This window comes from Nematolebias whitei, chromosome 6 (assembly GCF_014905685.2).
Source record: "Nematolebias whitei isolate Nwh7 chromosome 6, NemWhi1, whole genome shotgun sequence".
NCBI classification, from domain to species: Eukaryota; Metazoa; Chordata; class Actinopteri; order Cyprinodontiformes; family Rivulidae; genus Nematolebias; species Nematolebias whitei.
In genome coordinates, this window is record NC_056503.1 from 29,650,838 (window position 1) to 29,672,920 (window position 22,083).

General features: G+C 39.6%; 1 protein-coding gene across 1 annotated transcript in view; it reads right to left on the reverse strand.

Annotated features, from left to right (window-relative positions):
- rsrc1 (arginine/serine-rich coiled-coil 1) overlaps window positions 1-22,083 on the reverse strand; it is a gene marked incomplete in the record, with an annotated part of 180,123 nt that overhangs the window by 91,531 nt on the left and 66,509 nt on the right. The window contains 1 exon segment of the mRNA XM_037677500.1: window positions 13,013-13,049. Coding sequence (XP_037533428.1) covers window positions 13,013-13,049 — 37 coding nt within the window.

Sequence of the window (22,083 nt, forward strand, 5' to 3'; positions counted from 1 at the left end):
ACTTTTTTGGATTTTTCTACCTGGATTATTGAGCATGCATCAGGATACATGAGGAAGAGAGATTGCGGATGTGTATGCATGTGTAGGAGTGTGTTTTATACTACAAAAAACCCCATAATGGAATAAAATCAAATTGAAGGTTTTCCAATTCTTTTTAGAGCGCAAACAATAGGAAAGATGTAAATAAAGTGAATATGAAAATAAAAAAGTACTGAAACAGACAACATCAAACGGGAAAAAAAAAAAGAGCGTCTTCTGTTGAGTGGTGTTATGTTGCAAAGCTATTTATGTGGTAAATGGGCTTCACTTATACACTGCAGTGCTGTTAATCTATAAAGAGAACAAAGTGCTTTGAAGTAATGTTTAATGAAGTGCAAGTACATGAAGCACACACACCTGATACGGCTGCAGTTAGACGGAAGGAGCTTCTCGGCAAATTTGGAACGGTTTAGGACATTTTGTCTTGCTCTAAATGACCTTTTTCTATACAGCATTGCTTCCTATTTCTTCCAGAACTAGTGGCTTTGTTTCACCCTCAATAAGAAAAGAGTGCATAGGGCCACCTAAAAGAAAAGTGCTGAATCCAACATATTCATTTTCAGTGCTTTTTGCCTTCTTGTGCCTCTGAGTTAGAAATCTTTGAACTTTTCTTGGGGCAGAAAACATTATGCCGTCATTTAGAAGAAGAAAAAAAGAACAGAAACTCTATTTCAAACTGTTTAATGTGTCAGAGAGAAATTATTGTTAAAAAGGTGAATGTGGTTCACCAGAACATTGTTGAGGATATGACTGGGGAATACTGTAATAGCAACATAACTGTAACTGGTACAATATTCATAGTGCTTTAGATTTAACACTAATTGCTAGCATTTTTATATTTTCTGTTTTTTTATATATATCTTGGGTGAATCCTTGTGTATGTTCCTTTGTACTGAAACTCTGGCACAACAATTTTCTGCGGGATCAGTAAAGTTCTCTTATCTTATTTTCTTAAAAGACAAATTAAAGTTGTCTCTTGTTCAACTTGCATAGACCTTGATCAAGGCATTTGCACATGATGTTATTTATCATATTGCTGTCTTTGACAGGTTCACTGACAACAGCTCTCTTAAACTGTATGCCCAGCCACATTCCTCAACTGCCAGACAGCCACAATTCCTAAATCTAGTTCTGCTGAAGGTCTGTTTCTAATAAAATCATTCTTCTCTGCACTGTAGCTTGCTGCTCCATTCAGAATGAGGAACTGTATAGGAGAAAAGATCTAGAGTAACTCATTGGTGGATTCCTTAGTCAACTTTTTATAAAATGGCATTTTCTAATTACTAGTTGACTTAATTTGGTTGTACTAAATATGATTATAATTGGACTGAAGTAGAGGTTATGTAACAGAGTTTGAAGCTGAACATGATTTGAAATTAATAAGATTGAATTAGACTGCCCAGAAATTAACTGGCTGTTTGTCTCTATATGTCCCTGTGACAGACTTGCAACCTGTCCAGGGTGTCCCTCGCCTCTCGCACAGTGATAGCTGTATGGGCACCAGTGACCCTGACCCCGGCACGGACATTTGTATGGACCATAATTTCCGGACTATTGAGTGCACCCGAATATAAGCCATGCTCACTAAAATTAAAAAAGAAAGAAAGAAAATTTTGTACATATATAAGCCGCACTTGTATATAAGTCACGAGTGTCCACATTGTAACATGAGATATTTACACAGAAAGATTTTTTAAAACTTTTAAGTAAATACGTACTGGTAACATTCACACAGGCTGGTTTAAAAAAAATTTTTTTTTAAACTGTAGCTTACCAGGAAGTCATTGATCGCTATCTTCACCTTCCTCCTGCGCACTGCATAGGAGGATGATGGAAGGGAGGAAACAAAGTCCCCCACACACTCCCCAATGTGACCTGTTCGGTAATTTCACTGGTCAGTTTTTTTTTTTACCTTTATTTATACATGTAGTCTCATTGAGCCACGAGGACCCACCCGCTAAGAGAGACATGTATTGGGCAGCTATGTGAGCACCCGGGTGTGACGAGGGGAAATGTTTTGGCAGCGTGAAGCTCGTTAGACCGTCAAAATAAAATAAACATAAATTAGCTGCAGCATTGTATAATCCGCAGGTTCAGAGTGTGAAAAAAGTAGCGGCTTATAGTCCAGAAATTACGGTAGGTGGACTTTAATATACTTATTGCAAAGTCATAAAAACAGGACAAAAAATTATTTAAGTAAGAAACAAAATCTGCACGTTTTTATCATACTGATGGTTTCTGTGTCCTTCATTTCAAAACTTGTAAGCAACATTTGTGGCTGGATACCCACTAACATGTTAGCTTTGTTTAACTACAGAAAGAGTCTAAGTGGCTGGAAAGAGGCCAAAGGTAAAACTTTGATTAAAAATGTTAACCTACACAGACTACAGCCAGTCTAATGTAGGTCAATCAAGTTCCAAGCTTCTGCATGGTTTTCCATGGATTCAGATGGATCAAACTCTTTTAATCAGCATCAGTTGTTATAGTTCAGGATAACTTTTTATGTTTCCTTTCACACTTTGCAATGAGAACTTTTAAATTGAACTAGTTTCTTTTTTTCTTCTGAACAGAGCCTTCTGAATGTCAATGCTTCTCACTCCGGCTGATACCTCTACCGTATCTTCTATGGTGATGCTGAATCATAAAATGACAAAACAAACTTTCCTGATGCATGCTCAATAATCCAGGTAGAAAAATCCAAAAAAGTTCAATTTGGTCCTCTGGACATTCAAAAAAAAAAAAAACAAAGCAAAAAAATCTAGAAACGTTTCGTCTCTCATCCAAGAGACTTCCTCAGTCTGAGGTGCTGTTTTCAGCTCAGTCTCTTAAATAGTACCTTCTGAAAATGTTGAAAACAGCACCTCAGACTGAGGAAGTCTCTTGGATGAGAGACGAAACGTTTCTAGATTTTTTTGCTTTGTTTTGTTTTTTGTTTTTTTGAATGTCCAGAGGACCAGATTGAACTTTTTTGGACAAAACAAACTTGCTCGCATTTGTACGACTGAAATACTTTGATAATGTTACACACTGCTGAAACGTTTTAGGGTTACCGGATTGTCTTGTAGCAAACTAAATTGGTTTCTCTTACGCAAAGATTTTGAAGAAGAATTTTAAAGGAAACAAATTGACGCTATTTTCAAAACATCTGTCGTAAAAGAATTTACAACTACCGGGTTACAACTTTTAACTCTTGCTTTAAACGTAACAGGAAGTCCGGCACACTCACAGCAAGCCTCCAGCTTGTTCACGTACCTAATCAAACTGCTGACAGACACACTGAGACACTTAGCCGAGCTAAGTGCCCAGTGTCTGTCTCATTACTCAAAAATAAACATGTCCCATTAAAAAAATAAATTATCCTCACTCTGCTTTGTAAAGACAATGCAATCATGTGTCTAATGAGCATGCGGGAAATTGAATCTACTTGTGTTCTGTTCAAAGAGATCATTGTTATTATTACCACTAAGCCTTAGCATGAGAATGCACAGCAAAGTGTGGCGAGTCAGATGATGACTAGACACACAGATGAAGAGCAAAGGTCAGCGAGGTCATTTCTGATCCTGACACCGAGGTCCACTGGTTGGACTACTGTCTCATTAGATTACACATTTTCCTCTTTCATAAAAGGTCAAATGAAAGTGAACAGAATGGAATAAATACACAAAATGAGACACAAAATAAACAGTGACAGAATCTTCAATTCATGCCTGTTTACTTGTTAGGTAAGAAATTCATAAAACCTGATGAACAAAGCAATAGGATGGAGCCAATAGTGAAGAACTGCTGGTCTTTTTAATGATTAGTTGATGTCTTGAATCAGCAAACATGAGCTATCATCGTGCCAGGAGCTCTGATAAAGAACAGGTTTCGTAACTACAGTAGTCCCTCGTTTATCGCGGGGATCCGTACCCTGAAGACCCCGATAAGTAAAAAAACCGCAAAGTAGGAATAGTAGCACAAGTAGTAAGTAGTAGTTTATTTTAATATTTATACAGATATATATTGAGGTATTTAAAACCCTTCCCACACTCTTGCAATATTCTAAACAATGTTTCTAAACTCTAAATGCTCTAAAAGAGCACAGAATGTCATGATTTGAGCTCCCTTCCTCCTGCTCTTTGCCACCTGCAAGCGCTCTTGGCCACGCCCACTTCACCTCTCTGCACCTGAACATCTGATCAGCTGTTCAACTGCAGCAGGAAGTTTATCCTGCAGTAAGGGCTGCACAAAGCTGAAAGAGGAAGCTTTTTCTGCTGCTCTGGACTGCACAAATGTGCAGCAGGTGCCAAATAATTTAAAATAATTTATTTTAAATAAAAATTCCATGCCGATCCTGCGGCTCATCCATCAATCAGTCACTTGTGTGTCATGTCCAGTCTTATTTTGAAAAACCGCGATAGAGCGAATCCGCGATAAACGAACAGGGGAGTAGCGAGGGACTTCTGTATTACCGGATTTTCCAGCATATAAGTCGCAATTATTTGCTTAGACTTGTCAGTCCTGCGACTTGTACGCTGAAGCGACTTGTATACTTTTTCCCCATATTCATAATGCTATTATGAATCCTTAATTATGAGTGCTCGCTTCACTCAGCTGGTGCAGGCGGAAGAGCTGGAGAGATATTAGCTCCAGCCACAATGGATGGATGGATAGATGGTGCTGCCCAGGCAAAATGAAGCCGTTTTGACCATTAAATAAATGCATAATAAATGTGACTTATACACTGAAGCGATTTAAATATGTTTTGTTCCTCTTCATGATGCTTTTTTTGACTGATGCGACTTACACGCCAGAAAATATACCAAATATACCAAAATATGGTACTCTTTAATTCACTGGGTCATAAGGTCTGCATAAAATTTGAAGCTCTCGACCTTGACCTCTCTAAGTGGCTTCAAACAACTAAGTTCATGGCAAAAACCAACGCAGACATGTTCTGGTTTTTAGTATTTTACATCGCTTTACAATGTAGCTGTTTTTGCTTTGTTTTTTTAATATAATTTTCTTTCTTTTCTCAATTTATATGCTTTCTTTAAGATTGTGTACTGCTGTCATTCTTTGTTAAAAACTGGTTTCTCTTGTAAATGAGTCCTTGAGGCTCAATGGGACTACCTGTATAAATAAAGGTTGAATGAATGAATAAGGGAGGGAACAAACAAAACAAAACAAAACAAAACAATTATATATATATATATATATATATATATATATATATATATATATATATATATATATATATATATATAATTTACCAGTCCTGGATGAATGAGAATCTACACCAGCATACTTTTAAAAAAAATTATACAAACAGTGTATTTGTCAATAGTAACAATTTCCCTTTGGGAATGTTGGTCCATCCTCAACTATTTACAATCATCTTGACCGAAATGTGCTGTACGCAACAAAAATGTAGTTCATGCAGCACATAGTCAGAGTCAGAGAGTCAGAAATTCTTTATTGTCATTCGCACCTCATGTGATACATGTGGTGGAGCGAAATTATGTACACAAGGTCCCAGTTACATCCAACAATAAAATGTATAAGAAAAACAGTAATAACATCTAAGATATGAACTAAGAAAAAGATCAACTAAATATACACTAAGCACTCATAACATAAAACATTGAACATCAGCACAAACATGAACATGAGTCTGTGTGAGCAGATGAGCACACATGAACACATCAACATTTAAACAGATCAGCAGCAACATGAAACAGATCAGCAGCAACATGATGTGGTTTTTCACAGTGATTATTCTGGTTAGAGATTCATGAGTCTAACAGCCTCAGGGTAGAAGCTGTTCCTCAGTCTAGTGGTTCTACACTTAATGCTCCTCAACCTCCTTCCTGAGGGGAGTGGGGCAAAAAGTGTGTGCTGGGTGAGTGAGGTCCTTCATGATGCAGGTAGCCCTCTTCTTGTATCTAGAGGTATAGATGTCTGTGATGGTGGGGAGGCTGACTCCGACAGTCTTCTGTGCAGCCTTCACCACTCTCTGCAAAGCTTTTCTTTCTGCAGCTGTGCAGCCTCCATGCCACACGTTGATGCTGGAGCACAGGATGCTCTCCACTGCACACCTGTAGAAGGAGGTGAGGACTGAGCTTCCCAGACCAGCTCGCCTCAGCCGTCTGAGGAAGTAGTTGTGTACATAGCCTAAATCAACTACAGGTATATGCGATTAACGACAAGCCGCTTGCTTTATGGGCAAAAAGTTTAATTGAAAATGGAAGCTGAGGCACTCTACAGCAACACAGGTTTTTGACCTTCCTGACCAAATTCATTTGCATCCTCATTTTCTCATGTTGCTTTTAAATCTAAAGTTTTTTTTTTTACCAACTTGTAGGTGGCCAAGTGACGGTGTCAGAAAACCCTTTGGTTTAAAGGTGAGCACAGAGTGAAACGCAAACCTGGACTTACAGATGCTTCTTTGTCTTCTAAATCTTTATCCATCTTTCTTTAAGCACTGTTTTCAGTAAGTTTACTCAAGTTTTCTAAAACAATGACGCAAGTTTCTGAACACACTCACAGACAAAGTGATAAAACGTTTGAGCATTCTGGGAAACTTAAAGTTTGCTGCTTTATTCAGTTTCAGGAAATGGAGAAATAAACAAATGTGTTAGCAAAAAAGTGAGCAAGAGTAAACTCACCTTTCCTTTGAAATGTCTTTAAAGAAACCATCATGAGAAAAAAACCGAGACGCATCGGTTGCATCATTTGTCCATCCACTGTTACATTAATCTTAGTTGCGCAACTGTAACCATCATTTTATGTCAATAACCTGTTTCAATATACTCGCGCATACGCACCGCGCCACCAAAACTAACTCCTGCAGTTGATATGCTCAATATTCATCTCATTATATTTTTAAAGTCGTCATCTGTTTCCATTTTCTTTTATTTGTTGAATTTCGCTCGGGCTTCTTCTGCATCTTCTCCTCCAACCCCACCCCCCTCCCAAACACACACAGAGATATATCCCATACCCAAAAGAGGACAGAGGAAAACAGAGCTCCTAGAAAATGCAATATTTCTGTTTTTAATATCGAGGTCTATAAGATCAGGGCAGAGATGGGTTCCATGGCAATATGTTTATTTATATATTTTAAAGGAGTGAAAAAAACTTGCCTATCAGTGTAAGTATTTGGGAGGCCCGGGCCTCTGTATCTGAGCTCATCTTATATGAAAAATAATGTTGTGTATGGCTATACTTTTATATATAATGGCAATATGGGATCAGGGCTCTTTTACAATGTGCCATACTTCAGGCTAAGGCTAACAGCATTTTATGACCAGCCAGCAGTTCATCTTCATGTCTCAGGCAGGCAGGAGCACTGCATAATAATGACGTTTCCTGCCCCCAAATGCTATTTCACAGGCCGGGGCTCATTTCTCAAACTTCACCACTTTTACAATTTCCTAAACTTTTATTCCCGTCATTATTACCAACAAGATTTCATTACGTATTTAGAATGTAAACAAGTCTGAGTAATGACGCCCCCACCCCGCCGTCTTCCCTGAAATCATTCTCTGTTGATGGTCTCGCTCCTATCTCTGTGTTCATGCAGACGCAAAAGTACAAATACACGCACACACTGAAGCATGCACGCGAAACTCCTGCAAAGCTCACACGCATGTGTACGCTCACATAAACTATCCCATACAGCTCAAAGCCAGTCATTTACTATCACGCGTGCATGTATGCGTTTCTGATAAAAGGGGTGTGGGGGAGAAGGAGAGAGTTTTATACTCAACTCACATAAATCATGTAGAAGAAAAATGAGCAAATGTGCGGGCTAACTCATCTCCTCCCCATCCGGAGAAAATGAAATTCACTGGAATACCTATCAAAACTGCAATCATCCAGAGATAATATCTTCTTTGGTCTATCTGCACTTTCCGATTTAATTTCCTCCATGCCCTTGACATCCAGCGATACCATTAAGATGAAGCACATACAGTAAGGGAGTAGTTCTCACGTTCTGATGTATGAGATCTTGGTGCCTAATGTAATATCATCATTTGAAAATTAATGCCATCTTTCTTTTGTTTGGTGGTGCTTATTTTTTGTGGGGAACACTCGGGTGACTGTAAGAGAGCAAGACATTGGTAGAAAAAAACAATTGGTCTGTGCAAAACCTGCGACAAACAGTAATATTTTGTATTTTGTGAACTCCACCCAACCCCCCCCCCCCATTCTAGGCTAGAATGACATGCAATTATGTGTAGGCCAGAGGTCACTCAAATTACTCCATCATTTAGCTGCACCGCCAAGATGAGAGAGAAAGAAAGCAGCAACCCCTCACCCCCCACCCTCTTTTATGTTTCCACATCTTCCAAACACCCAACACACACAGCAAATCATGAAATCATTAGTGTAATAAGCATGGAAATCTGTTTGCAGATTATCAGCCCCCCTCCCAAACTACCACCAGAGCCCTCCTTTATCTGTCCCCTCCTTTGTCTTCTTAGGCTAAGCAATCAGATTCAAGAAGAAGAAAGACAGACAATGAAATACAAGAGAGCAATAAAAAGATGTGAAAAGCTAGCCTCGTCTATCCATTCTGCTCAAACTATCAATTATTATATTAACATTAAAACTTTTTTAAATGGACCCATGTCTACATAAGGCGTGTCGATGTGAGTGTTGTCCTGGATTCAGCTGCTGGTCCTGATCTGTCAGCCAACAGCGCCATTTGCCTCGGTAAACTCTTCAACTCACCAAGGGACACTCGGACAGCCGCCGTCTCCAAAGTGAACCACACAAACAACAGCCTGGTGACATCAGAAAGGCTTCAGCGCTGTTTTTCTTTGCTGCTTTCTTCAACAACCACGAGTCTGAACTTGGTCGATCTCACCGCTCTGTGCTTTCTAACTTCTGATTTAGGCATTGAAATGGATTTTACTTCCTAAAAAGGGCTGGATGATACAGCCAAAACTTTTATCATGATATATTTCTTAATTTTGTTTGATAACGATATAATTCGATATAAACTATACAAAAGCCTCAGAAAACTGTACAAACTGTACAAATAAATTAACGTTCACTTATTTGTATTTAGCCTTCAAAAGAAATTTGAAACCACCGTCAAATAAACATAAAACTCTCAACTTTATCAACATTAATAGTTTTAACTTCAAACAACAACATGACCTAACAACCCATGCAGCAAACTTCTGCGTTTGCTGCATGGGTTTCTCTTTTGATACAGCTGGTGTTGTTTCAGGGACACGTTGGCTCAAACTTCATTGTGCTTCATCTTCTGACTTTCAGCATATTCTATCGAGTGGACCATGCTAGATGTTCCCACCGCTAGTTGGAACGACTCTCCGTCACATTTTGCAGCACACTGACTGAAACCTGCAGTTCATCGGATCTTAGAAAGCCGAACCAGTTCCACAACGCCAAATTAGTCTTTCCTCTCTTATCAGTGATGTCACCTGCTTTCTCTTCGCTTGTGAAAGCTTGTTCAGTCACATTCTGACGGTCATGGGCACTCATTTTGAAGCAAAAACAATGCGCGTTGGAGATTAGCCTAGCCTGCTACCGCTAACGCCTTCTGGACTCGAGCTCTGTGTAACATCTACGTCACCACGCACTTACGTAGTTGTGTTGCAGCTTTTTCTGTTTGGGTTGAAGCTGAAGCGGCCGCTTCAACCCGAACAGAAAAAGAAACGCGTCAGTGAAACGCTGTAATCATATTGAAGTATCAAAAATGTGCTTAAAACTCATATCACTGTTATTGAATAAAAGTATATTGCGACATATATCGATATCGAATTATTGTCCGGCCCTAATTAAAACTTTTTTCCCCCACTGTCAAGCTTTCGCTTTTAAAAAACCCTTTATGTCAAATGAAAAGGTCATGTGACTTCCAGAGCAACTCCACAAATTTGCTCTATAATTTCTTGTGAAACGTGACCTCGAACTAACCTGTGACCACAGACTGACCTGTAAACCAGCCTCCATTGTCAACCTTCCCTCCCAAGACTGCTGACGCGTCTCCTTTAGCACCCCTAGTTCCTCTACCACCCTTTCTTCTTTTACACCTCCCCGGGCAGTGTGTGTGGTAAAACGATGGGTACAGCTGCTGATTGAGCCAGCAACCCTGATGAGGCTGATTCCTCATGTATTGATTGAGCTGCGGGCTTTCTTCCTTTTTCGCTCTGAAAAAAGCAGTACATCTGGACTGATTAGCTGCTCTAGGCCACCTCTTCCTCCCCTATCGCACCATTTCTCCCAGAGCAAGAAATCTGCCTTGGTGCCGCTTGTGTTTTGTGGGCTTAAGTGTGCTCGCATGTTAACATGTGTGCGTGCTAAAGCAGAAAGAAACGCAGAGCACTGGGAGCAATTAACTTTAGTCTTTCTCTCCTCTTTGCTACTGATCCTATTCAATCTGGTAAAATATGGAAAAACAAAAACAATACAACTAAACCTCAGACCACACAGATCTTAATTGCCAACCTAATTACTTCAGCAGTCGTTCACTTAGACACTTAAATGTTAGTAATCATCATGACAAATCAAGCACCAGAATAATATGAACAGAAGCTCCACTCTCAGCTACTGACAAAGACGGTAAAATCAGGACGTAACAAAAAAAAATAAAATAAAATTCAAAGGTCACTACTTAATAGAGGCCAGTTTCAAGGCTGACAGGATAATGTGCCTTTAATGCGGTGACACCATGATAAGTGTCGACTTGTGGCGGAGGCACCAATCTTAAAAGCAGTACATCAACAGAACGTCGTAAAAGGCCTGTTTAGAAATCTACAGGGATATGTGGTATCCCTGCAGATTACGTATTGAGAGAAACTGCATTCGAACAGCCCTGCAACTCCAACAGAGATGAGCTCCATTATTTACAGTTTTCTGTCCCGAATCGTAATCAGAGTCTTGCGCTCCCCAGGCAGCTGCCTACTGGGGTGCAATCTCCCCATAAGCATAAACACACCCATAAATTCAAACGGGCGGTATTTGAAGATTCAAATTCTCTGAGACGTAAATACAGAGGGGAAAAAAAATAATACTGGTAAATACACACGTGTGTTTGTGTCTGAGTTTTGCTCATGTAAATGTGTAATTTGTAATTCCTTAGTTACCCTGATGAGGATAAAAACAAAGCAGTGGCAATTTGTTTTCAGATAAATTGTTGCAGGCGGTGTGTGCATATGTGTTTTGTATCATTTTTAACCTTACACCTGCCTAGAGACTCAGTGCAACATGAGTCTTTAAGAGAAAGATTGATGTAAAAGTCTGTTCTCTTGCTTCTGTACAACTAATTAAGATTATTGCACAAATTAAGCCATGGTAAATGCGATCCCTGTAATAAAATTTGAGGAACGCTCATGTGTATGTCTTCAGTGTTGTTAGTCAGCAACTTTATCAAAAGGCTGTCAAGAAACTCGAGTGGCTCAAAAACAATTTCTTTTAAATCTGTGAAATTTTGAACTCATTTGTGATTTTAGTCACACAGCGCATAGATAAAAGCCCTCACAGAGATATTCATCTCACCTGCAGACTTACAAGAAATCACCGTTGTCTATTTTAGCTCACCTTCTTCCGCACGCGTACAGGGAAACTAATCTATGGCTGGGATGCAGCCTCTCATAATGTTTGCTTGAATATAACTGCTCATACACATATTGATTAATGCTGTTTATGCACCTAACCTCCTGCTGAATAATTCAAACATTTTATGGAGGAGTGCATCAATCACACCTGTAGACCCACACCCAGACATCTTCATACCAAGAACAGACCATTACAATAAGTGTAAGAAATGTTTAGATATTTAATACACTTATTTTAACTTTAAAAAAGTGCACTTGATGTTCAAAGTGGTGTTTGAAGCAAAGGTACAAGTTTATTGAGATAATAGTGAGAGGAAAGAGTTCAAAACTGCAATTTATTATCAGTTTACCATGTATCTGTTATTTGGGGTGAAAAAAATAAAAATTAACGTGGGGGGGGGTTTAAGCGTCTTACTTTACCAAAAAAAAAAAAAAAAAAACTCATGTCAAGAGACTCTTCAGAACTTAAAAACCAAAAGGGACACAGCGCTCACGCTAAATAGTTATGTTTCGCCGAATTTATAACCAAAAATTGGAATAGAGGACAAACTATTTCTACTTTACAAAAAGTTACGAAGGTTATCCATTTTGGAAAAATATTAAAATGTAATTTTAACTTTATATGATCTGCAGAACACGAAAAGAAGAACTACTGAGAACTGTTGGAATGTCGGGGTCGGCCACTTATGTGGATTTTCAGGGTCATTTGCGGAACGCGTGGTGGGGCGGGTCATTTGCAAAGGGTGCTGGGAGCTGCAGTTTAGTATGCAGGGAGGCAAGGGAGGGAGGGCATGTGACATCCACAGAGAGCCAGGACCCTCACTTGACCCCCGTCTATAATTCATCCCCTGGAATATGGGGCACATCAAACCTCGGGTTTCTTCCCACCCAAAAAGAGAAGAGAAAACCTTTTCACTTTGTTGCATGGCTCTCTGACCCTGTATTAAAGCGAGCAACGAGAAAAACCCTGGAAACGTTGGACATAAAATATTTAGGCCTGTCCCGGGAGATCAGATCCAGCAGGTCTTCGATTCATGGACAGGACTGAGAAAAGGGCCCACGCAGACGGGAGCAGCAGTACAAAGAAGGACACAGGATGTCTGTTTCTAGATAAACAATAAACACTTTGCTTTTATGTAAGAACGCACAAACAGGTATGCATGCACGCAAAAATATGCAAATAACACCAACTATTAGTAAAAATGAGGGTGTGTGTTTAGTGCAGCATTGAAAATTATTGAAATGCTAATATGTGAGCAGGACCCGGCCCTTGGGAAGGCAAGCATCCTCAATCTATCGCTGTTTTTTCTTCATTTCTCCTCGAGTGTTAGATGCAACTCTTCAGCTCCAGCAGCATGTAGACATTAGTGTGCGTTTGTGTGTGTGTGCTGAATAGAACTTACCAGATGTTCTAATCCGATGTTAATATTCTCAGCATCCCTGAAACACGACACCACAAATAAAGAGTCAGTACAAAAATCTTGTTTAATAAAAGCAGAACAAACAATATTAAGGTGTACTTTTTTCAATTAATATCTCAATAATGTGACAATAAAATGAAACACCACATAAGATTATTTGTATTTTTATTCTACAACACAAACAAAATTATTTACATTTTAAAAGCTCGTAATTAGATTTTTACAGTTTGAGAACTAATCAGGGAAAATTATTTAAATGATATCAAAGAGGCTTTTGGTAATAAAAAGGACAACTAAACATAGGATTGAATCTAAATGCTAACTTTCAGGCTGAAATGTGTGTATTTCTACAATTTTGCATCTAAACTAGACAGAGGTTAACTAATATTGTCGCTACACTGCTGGCAGTCATAACAATAATTTATAACTACAAAGAAAGAGCTGGGAGCTTATTATCTGTGAATTAATTTAGAAGAAAAAAAAACGTGTGTGTGGATATCAGGGTAGCAACAGCAGAGCGGCGAGCCGAGGAAGTGGAGGATGAGTGCGGAGCAGGCTGTTTTAAAAAGAGCAAATTGGCAGTAAATAATAGATGCAATTTTGGCACATTTCAAATTTGCAGCAGTGAAAATCAAAAGATCAAGAGAACACAAACAGCCCCCGTCTCGGATCCCAGCGCCCCCTCGTCCAACTCTGGCCTCCATTACTGACAACTCCACCTGAGCTGTGGCATTTTACCGTGTGGTGTGTGTGTCTGTGCTGAGAGGGAGGAAGGCTTATCGACAGACTTCAGTTGCTAATGCAGCTGGCAGCGTCATGGTGTAAATCTACACCATCTCTAAAATTACATACTGTCTAATCTACCCCAACTCCTTCTCCCTCTGTTTTTCTATCCATCCATCCATCCATCCATCCATGTATCCTACAGGACCCAGTTTAACCACAAACATATGCCACTGCCACATCCTCAACCTTTCTAAATACTGCAATGAAGAAGGGGCAAACGGAAATATAAACAAGTCAAAAAAGAAAGCCAAAGAAATGATGTTTACTTGTTTACTCTGTGCTCTGTTAGTAAGCCACAAGAAGACAAGTCAACCACTTAAGGCAAACTTCATCTAGCTGTAATTACATTACATTCTGACAAACACTCCGCCACATTCATTATACATGACGGGCGCCCAGCAACCAGACAGCAAGACATTTGTTACCGTGGTGACAGTGTGTGTAATCCGCTAATGAAGCGCAATTAGTGAGAAACAATCTAACACAGGGGAGACGCAGCGCCCGATCCCTCCTCCTCTACTCATTCACTTTCTTTTTTTCCCCTTTTCATCTCATTCCTCATGCTCATTTTAACAATCTTATCTTTTTCCCGCTCTCTCATTTTGTTTACCTAATTTAACCTTTATTAAGCTTTTCACATACATTTAATCTCCCTCTCTTTCATCTGTTGTTCTGACTTCATCAAGGGCAAGTCGTCCGGGGCTGTCCGCACAGGAGCCGAAGGGATCGCTTTATCCATTAGACACGCTAAGCTAACGCACACACACACCATTTTACATCCTCGTCTCCCTTTTCAAAACATCATATAATCTGTCGAGGTCTTTGGGGACCGAGTTTTTCCTCTTCGCCCATCTCTCGCTCTTCCCTCTTTGCACTCCTTGTCTTCAACGCAGAGGCAGCATCGATTTCTGAATTACGCCACAATATTAAATAATTAATATACTTGCCATGATTGATGTTTTGCATTAGGCCAATATTAGGTTATCAATCAAAATCCACTTGGTTTAATGTAATAATATTGAAAATGTGTCAGTGCCTGTTCATCCAATTTGTAGTGGATGCAGGCCAGATAGGAATGGCGGTGTAGCACAAGGCCTCAGAGACACTATGGCCTGCTACTACAACCACAGGAACACATTATAGCCCCGGCGCACAGTAGGAAAAAAAGAGGGGGGGTTGTGATGGAAGAGGACATGAAGAGCAGACATGGAAAGACAAGGATGAGGTCAGCACACTGGGATTTGTAACATACTGGGAGAGGCTTGGAATGTTCAGGTGTGGCATTATTTAATTATTTAGTTGGATTTCTAACATTCAACCAAAGTTGTGAACATTAAACACCTATTATTTTCATAAGATTATATCTGTTCTGAAGAAACTGGAAACTAATACATACATTCAGAGTTTGTGGTTATTTAGGGGTTATAATTCTTGGTAATAATAAACTAATAACAATGTTTGTAATAATTAAACTTGGTAAAAAAAACTGAAAGTTAAACTGGGTTTCTTTTTCAGAAACAGATCCTGTCTAACCCTGAATGCTAGGAAACACTTTGTATCTGTGACTTTCCTTCCCTCCATTGATTACGGTGACATTATTTACATGAACGCTCCTACAAGAACCCTGCAGATGTTGGATGCTGTCTATCATGGTGCACTAAGATTCATTACTGGTTGTGATTATCGTACCCACCACTGCACCCTGTATTCACTGGTTAACTGGACATCATTAACTTCAAGCAGACTCTCTTACTGGTACATTTTCTTTTTTAAATCACTTCTTGGTCTGCTGCCTTCATACATCTCCTCCTACATGTCTCTGCGTGAGTGCAGCTACAGCGTGCGCTCTCAGGACATTATTACCTGCAGTGTTCCCTCAATGCGAACTGAACTAGGCAAAAGGGCCTTCTCCTACTCCGCTCCTATTTCTTGGAATATCTTACAAAAAGATCTGAGGCTCTTGACCTTGACCTCTCTAAGTGGCTTTAAGAATCTGTTGGACTCCTGGCAGGGACCAATGCAGACCTGTTCCTGTTTTTAGTTTTCTACATTCGCCTTAGAATATTGCTGTTTTTTTGTTACTTTTCTTTCTTTTTACTTATCTTTTTTTAAGCCATCCAATTTGCAAAAAAAATAAAAATTGTATGACTTTTTATAACTGTTTATTGTTGTTGCTGTTGTCCATTGTTGTCATCATTCTTTGTTGAAATCAGGTATTTCTTGTAAATGAGTCATCGAGGCTCAATGGGATTTACCTGTCTAAATAAAGGTTGAATGAAAAATTCAGCAACACAAAAAAAAGAGAAATAAAATAAAATAAAAATCAGACATTTTTTAAATCTGTAATTTCACAAATAGTCCAGGACATTTTGATGCAAGATTATTTCTTTCACTTATGTTTTTATTTGTCTAAGAAATCCTGGCAAGTGTCCTGTTCTTTTGTAGCTGATTTTATGTCTTTAATGTGAATGTACATCAGTCAGTAAAAACATTATTATGACAAAAGGTGAACTACAAAAGCGTATGTGGCTATAATGGTACCTAGCAGAAAGCAGGACATATGTGACATCATCACATCAAATCAAGGATTAAGTAATATTTGGTCAAAATCAACTAAGCATATTTCCTGATTCCTGGCTTTTTAAGCTATTGCACATTTTAATTACTAGATCATCCTGATATCATGAGTGGTTCCAGAAATATGGGTCGATTTGTCTCGATCAACACACATAATTCACATTTTGTTATTTTGTCTATTTTGTAAAAAACTCTGTTGCAAAAAAGTGTAACATTTTACAAGACAAATCAAATCATATATTTGGAATCACTCATGATATCAGTATGATCAATGTATGACAATATAGCTTTAACAGCAACAAATTTAGGTTTGGTGTATTTGTCATTTGCAGATTAACACAAGTTCCACAATGCAATGAAATGCTGAGAACAAGAAGAACTGTCTCGACTCGCCAAAAAAACAACAGCAAATACCAAAGCATGCAATAAAAATACAAAGATAAGGCACCAAAAGTGAAAAAGAAATGCATCAACAGAAGTATGGTCCTATTAACGGAGTGGTTCTGTTGGCAGTGAGGCTATCTTAGCACCATGGTACTGTTAGCAGCGTGGTACCGTTAGCAGCATGGTACTGTTAGCAGCATGGTACTGTTAGCAGCATGGTACTGTTAGCAGCGTGGTACCGTTAGCAGCATGGTACCATTAGCAGCGTGGTACTGTTAGCAGCATGATCTTGCTAGCAGCGTTAGCAGGTCTTGTTGTTATTATTATTATTATTATTAGTTTATTTGACAGGGATGCACACAAGCATAGAGCAGAACAAGTCTGTGACTGATGCATTGCACAAAGAGTATATAGCTATAGCTAATTCGCAACTCCAGTTAGCAGCGCAGTCCCGTTAGCAGCATGATGATAACAACCGCAGCAGCTGTCCTCCCAGACTGCCCTCTAGAACCTGGTCCGGCAGACACAGAATATCCAAGGTTTCCCCATGGAACCAAACTGTTCCGTAGAGTTCGGTCCATGCAGGAAGATGGAGACAGCCGCCATGACGGTCCTGAGGCTAGAAGGGGGCCAGGAACTGAACCACGATGGCACGATGGCAAGGCAGCAACACACAAAACTCCAAAGGTGCATTGCGGTCATACCCGTAGCGTAGGTGTGCAATGTAGGCGGAAAAAAAATGTTAAAACAAAAACAACAGGAGCACGACGGTTCAGCGGTTAGCACTGTTGCCTCACAGCAAGAAGGTCCTGGGTTCAATCCCCATTTGGACCTGGGGTCTTTCTGTGTGGAATTTGCATGTTCTTCTCGTGCTTGCATGGGTTCTCTCCGGGTACTCCGGTTTCCTCCCACAGACCAAAAGCATGCATGTTAGGCTGCCTTCAGGCACAGGCCTCCCTTGCAAAAGAGCTCTGTGATCTCAGTGGGATTTGCCTGGTTAAATAAAGGTTAATAAATAAATAATTTTTAAAAAGAGCGAGTCGAAGCTGAGCTCCCGTCAGTGTGGCCATTCTGCGGCACACGTGGACAAGCTTTATAGCTTTAAAAGCAACAAATTTGAAAATGTGCTCAGCTTAGTTTAACCAAATATGACTTCATCCCCAATGTGATGAGTGGTCACATATTAGAAAGTGAACAGCAGCAGAAGAGGAACAAGTATATTTGTTATTAGAAAGCTCTGCCACTGCATCCCACCAGCAGCCTTGAATGATGTTCTTCGTCTGGAAGGGTCAAGAGATTCAAATAAAATAAGTTGAAGGAAGGAAAACTAGTGACAACAATGCCATGGTAAAAGAGACCTCACTGATAAAGTGTAAACTATTTGCCTGGATCCAGTAACTCTCAGGCTTACTAATAATAAAGTTATGAACAAACATGACTGCCTTGAATGAATAAAACTTATATTGGATATGTAAACTGAAAATAATTACATGCACACTAATTTTAAACATAACACGACTTCTTAACATCACATACGATCATCTTCCCCTTCAAGTGAAGCATTTCTGCCTCTACCCTTAAAAAAACCTCCGCCCCCTAAGAGTGGTGGAGGTGAGTGCCTGGAGGTTTCACGTGTGGAGTCGGACAGTGAATTCAATGGAGAAGAGTCGGCTCAGAACCGTCAAGTAAAGGGGAGGAGGGTGTGAGAGTGTTTACAAATGTAGGTAAACGTTGATGTTTAACAACCTGTTAAAATACATAAAAATGCAGGAAATCACATTTACTTTCTTAAAAATTTTCTGGGGGAGAACCCACAAACCCCCCACCCTCCAGCCGGCCCGCCCAATATTTGCATTCCAGTGTTGATCTATTTACAAATTAAGCCCTGGCAGTAAGTAATCAAAATCATTAGAGCACACCAGGATGTGCCCTACAATAAAAAGCCAGCATTTAATGCGGTAAAGCAGGGGTGTCAAACTCACTCACAAAAGGGGGCCAAAATTAAAATCTTTTTCAAACTAAGGGCCAGTTTCAGAAACTACATTAACTTAAATTAGATAACCAACGTCTTTTCTTGGTGGAGGTTCCTCAAAAAGAGTTTGATTTGTCTCATTTGATGTTCTCTGTTGCACTTTTGACATCATAATCAAAGATTACTGAAAAAATTCAAGTGAAAAAAGTATTTTACATTTCAAATATCATCTTGGGGGCCAGGTAAGATGTCAACGAGGGCCACATTTGGCCCGAGGGCCTTGAGTTTGACACATATGTACTGTAAAGAAAGCAGCTCTAGATTAAGGATTGTGTCCAATGTAAAAATTAAAAGTTTCCAAACAAGCTGATCAGATATGATTTGTTCTCAGCCTTTTGCATGGCAAAAACCTTGAAGATGAAAAATCAGAAAAATCAACTTTTAGTCACCATCTCATGTTTCATGCCTACCCTTTTTCTCTTGCAAACAAGCTACAAATCAGCAAGACGGAGAGCCTGACAGAAAATGGCAAGTGAGCAAGGGAAGACAGAGACAAAGAGTAATGTACTGCTGTTCCAGGAAACAGTAATTAGTTATCTGTGGTCAATTAAGTTAAACTGGACAAACAAGTGTGAGTGTTAAAGTGAGCCTTGGCAAGCTCAATACTGACCAATTTAACATGGTCGCTGGATCCATCACACTGTCCACACTCTGCTGCATTCTTATTCCAGCTCCTTTTCCCTCCCTTGCTTGTCCTGCTGTTATCCACTTCAATGCTTTTTCTTCTTGCCGACTCTTTGCTGCATTCTCTCTGCCTCCATCATTCACGGTACATGTTCCATTTCAGTGTCCAAACCCTTTTTTTGTCTCTAGCTCTCTAATGACAATTTTTAAGCTGTTCCCTCATCTTACCTCTTCTCTTTCTATCTTTCCTCACATGCCATTTTTGCCCTCTTTCAATCACTAGGCTGCCTCTTCTTTTTTTTCCTCTGTCCCTCCACCAAACCCCTCACCCTCGCGAGCCTTTGCACTCCTGCTAGCAGACAATTAATTATAGAACCAGCGCCAGATGAGTTGTCATTTGTGGTCAAGTTTCTAATAATTGCATTAGATTTTCAGGTTCCTTTATCATGCCCTCCCCTACTTTCCCTCACCCTCTATTTTTTTCTATTCCTCTCTTTAGTTGAACTACCTCACCCCCCTCTCCACCCTTTGACACAGCAGAGATGAATCTTTAGTCAGTTAATGGAGGCGACAGAGGGACTTAAAATGCAGAGGCAGTCATTTGATTTCCAGCTAACAGAGCTGCCCATTAGCCCGGCACTCATCAGCCATGCATTACCTCTCAGACCTGCTGTCCTAAAAGAGAAAGCTTTAACCCTTTCACTGTCCACTACAGGCAAGCTTGACCATGCAGGTACACTTGGACCATCTCCTGTGGGAAAATGAAATAACTTCTTAAAGCCATGCTGTTGCTGAAGCAACAAAAGGTATGTTTATAGTCACTAAAAACCGTGATTACAATAGATTTTTGGTTAAATAAGTGCCAATACAATAGCAAAAAATATACAACACCAATAGGTGCAAAACTACAGTTTTGAGAAAACAAATAGGCTTGTTTTACTGTTTAAACAGTTTAGAAATTGTAGTAACTTAAAATAAATAGAAGTCCTTAGTAGGCCTGTTGCGATAAACAATAAATCAATTAATCACTTGATAAATGAAAATTATCAACCTCATTTTCATTTATAGGCATTATTGTTTCTTCGTGTCTCTTTCTACTGAAGACACTGGATGACAAAAGACTCAACTCCGGTCCTCTTCACTGATCCCTCCATTTCTCTTTTCTCTTTAAAATCTGTTTTAACTGTCCAAAATCACTAAGCTGAGACGCTAACCTAACAGGTCGACCTCGGGGGAAAAAAACCTCCGTCTTGTCAAAGCTCAAATTCACGGTTGAAACCCGTGACTTTGTGTAAAAAGTTGTTTTTCTCTGCAAAAAAAAGCTGAGAACTTGTTTAATGATTTTTTTTTATTAAAGGTTTTGTGTGAAAAATGCTATGCTAAAGAGCTCAAACCACACCGAGCGTCCGCCATTTTGAGAACCTAAGAGAGACAGCCCATGTCACATCAAGGAGCCTCCCTCCCATTTTTCTTAACACACTGCTTGCTCCCTCACTATCCATCCTTCAGTTCAAACAGTCTTATACTGCCGTTCAGTGGTCAAAAAAGTACTACACCCAAAAATTAACCCACATTTCTTCTTAAATTTGACATTACTAATTATTGTCAAATTTAAAACAATATTATCGTTTATCTTAATAATTTCTGAGACAATTAATCGCCCAGCAAAATGTGTTATTGTGACAGGCCTAGCCCTTAGTGAAGCTGTATAAGACCACTGATCTGACGATAAATAACATTGGTTATGTTTGCTTTTCCCTTAAGAATCCAGTTTTCTAGGTTTTTCTTTGCTTTAAAATTAATCTTCGCCCTTCAGCAGCCTCTTAGCCCTTAACCTGATATCAGTGAGAGATAGTGAGAAGAGGACCAGAAAAGAGCACCTAAGGAAGACAGGACACTGTAGCACTGCAAAAGAGACATCATTCATAAGTGTGTATGTGCGTGTACAAGAGTGTGTGTGTGTGTGTGTGTGCATCCTATTTGCCATGGTTGCATGCCTTGTCAAGCGTGTCATTGAGCATTCATATGTTGTTTGGCTGCTGATAGAATGGCAGGCATATTTATTAAACAGTCAATGTGATGGGGACACATTTACACTTAAATAGGACACACAATCCACTAACACACAGTCCACATCAGTGACATCTGCCTGTTTAACTACTAGAAGGCAAAAGCTTGATATTGAGCAACTGAAGAACAGGAAGGCGTGCATGCGTGCACACATACACACAAAATAATACCCAGGAACAGCTTTCCCCCAGGCCTGATTGCCATCTCCATAGCCCCTTTTTAACAGAGCTGCCAATTGAAATTGAAATTGTATTCTTGTATGTGCTATCAGAGCCCCCTCTCAGGGTTTTATACAGCTGAGGGGAAGTTAGAGGGACACACTCGCAGACTGACAGGACGGGATAATGCAGGGGTAAGTCAGGAGCTGTCACTCATCTATGCAGAACACATAAGGGGGAACAAAAACTTATCGTTCCATGCTTTCTGTGTATTTTCACATTTGTACAGACACACACAGGCATTACATGTGGGGGTGAACAAGCTGGCTTTCTTCTTAGTAAAAAGGGTTTTACTTTAGCATAATCCCAAAATGGTAGAATAAAGCAGTCCATTAAATAGGGGGCTAACAAATTCTGCACTT